The 10,022-nt window shown below is 35.3% G+C and overlaps 1 protein-coding gene across 1 annotated transcript; it reads left to right on the top strand.

The window, feature by feature from the left end:
• Positions 6,907–8,942, top strand: LOC109837422 (protein FAR1-RELATED SEQUENCE 5-like). Its single transcript, XM_020405660.1, has 2 exons — positions 6,907–8,829; positions 8,907–8,942. Exons 1-2 carry the CDS (start codon positions 6,907–6,909, stop codon positions 8,940–8,942), a joined length of 1,959 nt encoding a protein of 652 aa, XP_020261249.1.

Consider the following 10,022-nt stretch of genomic DNA (forward strand, 5'->3'; position numbering starts at 1 on the left):
AACATAAACATCCGAGTAACAAGATCATTCAGCTAGCCATCCTATAATCATCCACATAACAAGGTCATACAACTAGATGGAATTAATATTTAAAAATCTACAGCTCGAGACGTAGTACGTCGAGCGAAATAATCCAAACAAGGAAACCCTCATGTATATACCATATGCCTCAAATTGTAGATGATTAAATATTAATCCCGATCTAGGTATGGAAAGAAACATAACTAGCCTATATCTCACAATGATTAAAACTCATCCAAGTAACAATTCATGTAACTAGTCATTCTATAACAAGTCACTGGTCCAACCGTCTAACCCCAGTGCGTATCGGTTCACTGGTCCAACAGACTAACCCAGTGCGTATCGGTTCACTGGTCTAACAGACTAACCCAGTGCGTATCGGTTCACTGGCCTCACAACTGACCCAGTGCGTATCGGTTCACTGGAGCGACCCTAGAGGATACATAAACAGTCACATCTAATCACATGTACCAAGACTTCTCATCACAACCTCACTGTATTTCCAAGCCAACAACACACAACCTCTGTTCTTATTCATCTTACACAAATAACTATAATCATGTATTTCTCGTGAGTCTCAATTAAATGCAATAAATACTATATAACAGTATCATAAGTCATGAACAAAAATCGTGAACAACTACTATTATTAGTGTTGTGAATCATGATTAGGAGCATGAATAACTACTAAGATTTAGTACAAAATTAAACTACTATTAGCATGGATTATACACATGAAATGCCACAGTCCGCAACCATCAAAAATACAATCATAATTAATTCCAAAAATAATCTTTTTTCAAAATAAAATCTTTTAAAATTATTTCTTAATAATTCAAAATAATCCTTATTCCAAAATAACTCTTTTAATTTATTTATTACTATAATTAATTCAAAATAATCCTTAGAAATATTCTTTCTTCCAAAAACTTCTCATAATGAATCATAACCTCATTGTCAAAATATCCTTTCATCACTTACGGCTCAAAATACATATCGTACTCATCTCTTCACGAATATAGCAGTACTTAATATCATTCATTAACATCCCACGCAGAATATCACAGTCTAATCTATGCATATTAATAATAAAAGAAATAATTATTAAAATACAAGCAACAGATCTAAAATCTTAATGAATAAAAACCAACTTGAGGAGAGGGATCTTGCCTACGACGAGTCGACTGCGAGTGTGGCTAGCGGCGTCGACGCGGGGAAAGGACTGTCGGCTGCTCGGCTACGGGAGGCGAGTGGGGCGGCGAAGGGGATGGTCGGAGGCCGCTGGTCGGTTCAGGCGGAGCAGGGACGGCGAAGGTGGCTAGGGGACTGGCGGCTCGCTGGCGACGGCGGAGCGGCAACAAGGCCAAGGCGGCGGCCTGGGCGGAGAACAACTGGGGGAGATAAAAACAAAAAAAAGGTAATTACTAAATACAATAGCAAAAGGACCGACATAATTATTAAAAGATATGTACATGTTAATGAATTACAGACAAAAACTACGACTTGACATGACATAGAAGAACATGATATTGTGGTTAACACGAGCTTAATATGACAACCATATGAAGACTCATCCGTGCTTTGCACGGGTTAAATTTCCTCACCTAAATAATCCAAGACCCCGTTTAAGCCAGCAATAATTCTATTTCAGGTTTTGCTCTTATTTCTCTTTTTTTACTAGCTTTGTTACTTTTTTCCCCCTAATGATAAATATACGATATTATAATGTTTGTCTTTGAGGCACGATATAGTTAAGGGGTTAGTTTGCATTATTTGGTATGATGAAGTGAAATATGCATCAAGAGATAAGTCCTTCATACAAATTTATGATTGGTTGTCACTCAAGTGACTGACTCATGAAAATATGGTATATTGAATGTAGAGTTTTGTTGCTATATTGTTTTATTAGGCCACTATGTGTGAGTTGTTGGAGTAGTATTGTTATATTTGCACCATACAATATTATTAGGCATCTATTTTCCAAATGTAATTCATTTGAAGTTCTTCATAGTTGCTAGCTGTAGGAATTAGTTTGTATAAAAATAAAATTGAGATCAAACAACATTAAGGAATTGTGACTTAATTACATGTAAATGCAACATAATGCTCTATCACTTATCTCACGAATTTTCTCAATTTACTACTTATAGTTGAACCTTCAAATAATATTTTTGTTATTTTTCGAAGGAGTTTCCTCTTTCAAAATTGGTTATTTTTTGAAGTCATTCGTATCAGGATTTTATAAACTGATATATATGCCATAATTTTATATTCTTTTGCCATAATTTATGTGCTAATTTAATTATGATACGAATGTTATTCCTTTTTTTGTTGGTCATGTTTTGGGTTTTAGGCTTCATGGTCTTCTCATCAATCTAGCCGCATCCTTCTCAAATCAGGTTTATGTTGTTTTCCAAGTAGAAGTTGAAATTAGAATGATCAAATATTTAGATACCCATGGTTTCTTATTACTCTTGGAATTTCTAATATCATAACAACTTTTATTTAAACTAGGCAATAAATCACAATAGACATGGGTGCCTATCAGCACAAGGGAATAATTTATAGCAACTTCATGTACGCGTCATATGGGAAATTTGTTTATACATAAAGTTTAATATGCTTTATAATTTTAATTGTACAATAATAATATGTAATTAAAACTAAGAAGAGGGGTGTTCCAAGTGTAAAGGTAGAAAAGAGGCGAGGTCCGTGTTTGGCACGGGGTACATACTAGTTGGGGGAAATTTGAAAGAAAGAATTGTTTTTTGGGGAGATTAATGATATAATCACCCATCCATTATTAGGTTAAACCCAATCATAGTTAATTTATTTGGATGATATATCTAACAGAAGGACTGATGTCAACATACGTATATGATTTAATGGACTAATATTGTAAAAGCCTTATAAATATTGTAGAGTTTCCTTTTTTTTTGACATTATGGCATCTATGCCGTCACTGCGCTAGCCAAGGGGCAATTCTTTAGCTCCTTACTATCTCATGTATAAACCTAAGAGAAGAGAAAAAGGGTTTTTTCATATATACCCCTCATATCTTCTATATTTTCAAAATTATCCCTTAGGTCTTGGTATTTATAAAATTATCCTTCAATTCTCATAGATTTGAGTTTTACTGCCCTTCAGATTTAACAACATTAATTTTCTAGCGTTGGATGTGTGTTCTGGTCGTTATACTCATCTCCTAAATCTTTACCTAGCACACCAGTAAGCTTCTCGATCTCTCTCTCTCTTTCTCTCTCTCCCCCTCTCTCACAACTTATTTTCTTTCTGAACTTCTTTTCTCTTTATTTTTCATCACTTCTCTAACCTCGCTATTTCTTATTTAAGTCTCTTTTCCAACCTTTTCTTTCATTAAGGCACGTTCTCTCTCTAACTTACTCTCTTTATCTAGCATACTTTCTTTCAGTCATTATTTTATCTCTAATTAACCCTCTTTCTCATAGACTATCTTTCCCTCTACCTCTCAACCCTCTTCCAGCTTTAGTTTTTTACCCTAATTTCTTTTTGTCTCACTTTATCTCTCGTACCCGTGCACAGTAAGGGCTGTTACTTAAGTTGTTACATATTATTATTTGTTAATAAGCATATACGTTGTGCCTTGTAGTCAGTTGTATGCCTCTCGCGTAGTTTAGGTTAAATTACATGTACAATATAGTTATTGTTGATTTTATTTTTTTAATCTTCTGTCAGAGTAAGCTTTCGTAGTTTAGGTTAAATTACAGGTACAATATAGTTATTACTGATTTTATTTTTTTAATCTTCTGTCAGAGTAAGCTTTCTATTATAAGATTAAAATGTATTTGACGTTTCTGAAAATTAGACAAAAGGTAGAAAGAGAGCATAATATAGACGAAATGTAGAAATATGTCGTGATCTTGATGCAAACGTTTGTGTCTATAATAGATTTGAAATGCTTAGAAAGAGGCTATGAAACTAAAAAAAATGATAGAAAGGTAGGGTAACAATGAGGATAAATTCATTAGATATTTTACATGATAAATTTACATCATATATAAATTTCTTTCTATGTATATATACATGAGTATACATATGCGCGCGCGTGTACACACACACATATATATACATGTATGTATGTATGTGTGTGTATACAAACACAACATAGGTTTATATAATAATATATATTATTATTATATATATATAAAAAATAATACTATTATATTATATATTATTAATATTATATATATATATTTTATGATATATATATATTAATATAATTGATTTAATGGGTATCTTTCATAGGAGGGATTTCTCCTTATGACGGGCTTCTAAAATCACATGATTGAGCGAATTGGGTGATCCGCTGTTGAACTGATTATATATTTAAACCCAAATCACCAATTGTAGAGGTGAATTCGTCGTGTTTGACCCTCTCATCGGCAGTGAAAATTCTTCATTCAAAACCGTTAATTGATCCGAGTGGATGATGCGTCAAAAAACGACCGAGGCGTTCACCCCACTTGATGTGTGGGGCTTTTTAGATATATGTAGAGCAAGTTTCAAGGAGCGGATCATCCACAATGTCGCTCAATATGTGATTTAGAGCGTCAGAGGAGAAATCCCCTCTATGACAAGGATACCCATTAATCTCTCTTCTTCTATTATATATACGTAAATATTATATATATATATATAATTATATTCATTTATATATATATTATATATACATATATATATAATGATCTATATACACTCTTAGATATTATAAACGTATATATATTATATATATACAGTATTTATATTATTAGTATATATTATATATTTATATATCATATATATGATATATATATATATATATATATTAATTATATATGTTATATTATATATTATATAGGGTTATATTATGTGATAATTAGGTATTATATATATTATATGTATTATTATGTATAAATGTATTCCGTTGTTAATACTTATATATATATATATATATTATATTATAATTATTATATTTATATATATATTATATTATATATTATATATATATATTATATATTTTATATGTATAAATGTGTGGTGTTAAATAAATGTACATATAATGGTTATACATGTGTTATAATTACATATGTTAATATATAGAAACATATGTAACTTAAGTGGGCATCAAATTTTCTATCTTTATGATACCGGATCGCTCATATGAGAGGATTTATCAATGGAATAAAACTTTGGTCGTGTCCTTAAGTTGACATAAGGTTTTTTCATATATATTTATATATAATATATTATATTTATATCATATATATTATATTATATTATATATTATATAGGGTCAAGTGAATTGCGGTGACTCGTAGCTAGGTCTGAGATGCCGCGATCTGGCTTTTTCAAAACCATCAGAGAGATCTGGCCTCGTTGAAGAATCTATTCCCCAAAATCTACCTTCTATCCATTCTCAGCGCAGATCACTCGCCGCTCTTCCTCTCAGCGCCGAAATCGCGCGGAGCTACGGCGCCCCGATCAGCATCGCCGCTGGCCTCTAGAGCGCGAATTCGGTTCGCTTCAGCTTTTCAACTTCCCTCTCTCCACGCCAAAGCGCGCCGCCTAGCTCGGAAGGCCTCGACGTACCCGAATCGCGCGGCTGTCTCCCTTGTACCTCCCCCTCTCAGTCCGAGATCGCCGCGATGAGAACTCGGCCGGTACGGAGTCAGCTCACCCTCGTCATCAGCCACGCCTCCGACGGCATTCGAGCTCAGCCCTCAGGTTCATCGCCGCCTCCGGAGATCGATCAAGCCCTCGACGTCATCCTCGCCATCACCTCCCCCCTCCTCTCCACCTCACGAAATCGCCGCAGCCTGCGCTTGCCGTCCCCGCTCAGTGTTGCCGCCGGCTCATCGCACTTCGCCGCTGTCGAGCTCGCCTCCACCGAGGTAAGGCATCAGGTCTAAATTAACGTGTTAGTTCTAACTGAAATGCATGTTAGCTAGCTCTAAATTAACGTGTTAGTTTTAACTGAAATGCATGTTAATGCTACCTGGGTGCATGTTAGCTCTAATGGAGATGATGATAGTTCTATTACAAGGCATGTTAGTTCTAGTTGGCGTTCCTGTTAGTTCTAGTGGATTTCATGATGGTTCTATCTTCCCTCATGCATATTCCTTGGATCTATCTTCTTCCTTTTAATTTCAGCTCATACATTACTTGGTTTGCAGCACTCACTCTATGGCTACGAGCCGGATAATTTAGAGCTATTTTTGCCATGTATTGTTAAATTGGATATAAACTTTAAATTTGGTTTAAACTATCGTAATGAAATTGTTTAGTGAAATTGAAAGATCAACTTGATGACGTTTTTTGAGCGATTTTGAACTTCTTATATGTGATAATTTGATAGCTTGTATAGACACTCCACCAATTCTCTCACGTGAGGCAACAATGGAAGAAGATAAAAGCCAGGACCATGATCTACTATCTACAACATGGCTTCCCCCTCAGGTGATAATATCTTATTGTTTATAGTGTACTACTAACTAATGACATATACCAAAATAGTTGTCTTTTAGCATGAGTTTTGTTTCTCTATTTTTATAGGCATCCGAGCATGAGGAGAATGGTGATGAGCTTATGGGCGTTGAAAATGGTGAAGATAATTTAAACAGCGTTGATCCATATATCGGAATGGAGTTCTCTACTCATGAGGAAGCTTATAATTTCTACAATGCATACGCCAGACTTAAGGGATTTGGTGTTCGCAAGGATCACATAGCTTGGTCGAGAAAGAAAGATGCAATCCTATCTAGAATATTTGTATGTGACAAAGAAGGCTATAAATCTTTAAAAGATAAAAGAGAAGATGGTCGGAATGTAATTCGAAAGTTCGATACAAGATGTGGATGCAACGCAAGGATGGTTATTGGACTTGATAGAAGCACTGAAAAATGGGTGGTCCGAAAGTTAAACAGTAAGCATAATGGTCATCCATTAACCACCCCAACTCGGGTAAAGAAGCACTACTCACATCGGACACTTCATCGAGCTCAATCGACAAAAAGGTTGATAGATACTCTTGACAATCAAGGTTTACGGCCTTCTGCCATTTGTAAGGTTGTAGACGTTGCTCATGGCAATGAACAAGGCTCTCTCACTCAACAAGAATGCCAAGCACAACTTAGACTTAAACGAAGAAACAACGTCGGCCATGAGTGCGTGAACATAGTTCGTCAATTTCAAGAGAAAAAGGTATCTGATCCTCAATTTTACTTCGCACTTGATTTAGAAAATGATGGGACGATGAGAAGTGTTTTTTGGATGGATGGTAGGGCGATGACTTCTTACTTGCAATTTGGATATGTTGTTTGCTTTGATGTTACGTATAGAACGAACAATTTAAAATTGCCGTTTGCACCATTTACGGGCGTTAACCATCATCGACAGTCTACTCTATTTGGGTGTGCGTTACTGGCCGATGAAACGGAGGAGACGTTTATATGGTTATTTAGCCAATGGTTAAAATGTATGTCGGGTATAGCACCAGTAACAATCATCACTGATCAAGATAAAGCTATGTGTGGTGCTATTCACAAAGTTTTTCCTAAAACTCGCCATCGCTTTTGTTCTTGGCACCTTCGTAGGAATGCCTTACAAAATCTTCAATCAATGCATAATGATTATGGTGAGGATGTTGGTGTAAAGTATAACAAATGGTATTGGAGTAAATCGGAAGAAAAATTTGAAAAGCGTTGGGAAGAAATGAGGGACAAATATGGTGCAGATAAAAGGAGTTGGTTAGTAAATTTATACAATCATCGAGATCATTGGGCTCCAGTGTATCTTAAAGACACTTTTACTGCAGGAATGACATCTACTCAGCGGAGTGAGGGAATTAATGATTTTTTTGATCATTTTGTGAATGTAAATATCGAGTTACATGATTTTGTTAAGCAGTATGATAATGCTGTCAGAGCTCGCCGAGCCGCTGAACTTGAGCAAGATTTTAAGTCCACAAACTCAGTTTCTACATTGATAATTGAACATCCCATTAAAAAACTAGCTCGGGAGAATTATACGAAGAATCTGTTTACTATCTTTCAGAAAGAACTCAAGGATAGTTACTCCATGCTTCATGAAAAGTTGTCGAAGGACGGCGCAAGTGCTACTTATGCCGTTTGGAATATATATAGCGAGGCTGAAAGGAAGAAGATAGTAAAGCATCATGTTGTTTTCGATACATCCAAAGAAAAAAGAATTAAGTGCTCTTGTGCGAGATTTGAGATGGAAGGTATATTATGCAAACATAGCTTGCACATTTTAGTAAAGAAGCAAGTATTAGAAATTCCATCAAGATATATCATGCAACGATGGACAATTAAAGCAAGACATGTTGGTTGCGGAGTTGTTAGAAATTGCATTACAAATAGTGAAGACCAACTATCTATCATTAAACATTGGGCCCTTAGGAGTAGATGTAACAAGGCACTAGAAGATACATTGACTTCAAGTACACTTCATGATAAGTTTAGTGCTTTTTTAGACTCATTTTTTGAAGAAGTTGAGAATTCCAAGATTGAGAAGGAACATAACGACAATGGAAATGAGAGCAATGCCAGCAATAAGATGCCTACTTCATCCATACCCATCTCTATAGAGGAAGCAACTCAAATCACTATTCGTGATCCAGATAAGCCTGTTGCCACGAAGGGACGACCAGCACATGCTACTAGAATTAAGTCGGGAGTGGAGATAGCACAAGAAAAGAGTATAAAAAAACAAAGATTTTGTGGGTTTTGTAAGGAAAAAGGGCATTATATAACGAGTTGTCATTTAGCTAAGGTATTATACTTAATCTTGATTTAATATTTTTTCAATGTCTTTGCATTTGTCATGATAAAGTTGCAATTTTTTTGTAGAACAAAAATGTTGCTGGTGGAGGTCGAGAAAGTTAACGGCATCGCCAAAACAAAGTTTACGGAGGGCCAAAACAAAGCATGTGTTTCGGTTGAATGTTCACAATTTGATTTATTCACTTTTCCCTTAAGATTTATGTATGTATGGATGATAATGTGGTTGTATGGATTAATCATGTATGGATGATAATTTGAATTAATTTTTTCCCCCAGAACAATGAGGAACAAAACAGTATTAAGTGGGTACAAAACGAGCAATTAGTGGGTACTAAACTTGAATAAGTGGGTACAAAAATAAGTGGGTACTAAACTTTCTTAAGTGGGTACAAAGCTTGATTAAGTGGGTACAATATTTGAATCCAGAGCAAAGAGGTACAAAAGGGTGCCTAAGTAGGTACAAAACGTGTATAAATGGGTACAAAACTTGAATAAGTGTGTACGAAATTTGCAGCAGAATAATGAGGTACAAAACATGGTTAAGTGGGTGCAAAACTTGAATAAATGGGTACCAAACTTGATTAAGTGGGTACAAAACTTGATTAAGTGTGTACAAAAGTTTTTACAAGTAGGTACAAGGCTTGATTAATTGGGTACAAAACGTGTATAATTGGGTACAAAACGGTGCCTAAATAGGTACAAAACGAGTATAAATGGGTACAAAACTTGAATAAGTGTGTACAAAATTTGATTCCAGTATAATGAGGTACAAAACATGGTTAAGTAGGTACCAAACTTGATTAAGTGGGTACCAAACTTGATTAAGTGGGTATAAAAGCTTTTTACAAGTAGGTACAATAAGGCTTGATTAAGTGGGTACAATATTTAAGCAACGTAATAGAACTAACTCTATATGTGCTAGAACTAACAAGAGGACAGCTAGAACTAACAAGGAGTGAGCTAGGGATATCATGACATAACAGAACAAACACTTGGGCTAGAAATAACGCCAGCACGAAGTAGAACTAACAGGAGATGGGCTTGAACTAACAGTAGGGCATCTAGAACTAACTAGGAGTGAGCTAGGGATAACATGGCATCTCGAGTACAAACACTTGTGCTAAAAATAACGTGGGCACGAAGTAGAACTAACTCGAGATGGGCTTGAACTAACAGGAAGAC

This window comes from Asparagus officinalis, chromosome 1 (genome assembly GCF_001876935.1).
Source record: "Asparagus officinalis chromosome 1, Aspof.V1, whole genome shotgun sequence".
Classification (NCBI taxonomy): Eukaryota; Viridiplantae; Streptophyta; class Magnoliopsida; order Asparagales; family Asparagaceae; genus Asparagus; species Asparagus officinalis.

What these genes read in the sequence shown, in the direction of transcription:
- LOC109837422 (XM_020405660.1), top strand. Translation starts at nt 6,907, where the DNA reads ATGGTTATTGGACTTGATAGAAGCACTGAAAAATGGGTGGTCCGAAAG. An exon ending in CGAGTTGTCATTTAGCTAAG is followed by an intron (nt 8,830 to 8,906) that starts GTATTATACTTA and finishes ATTTTTTTGTAG; the next exon opens with AACAAAAATGTTGCTGGTGG.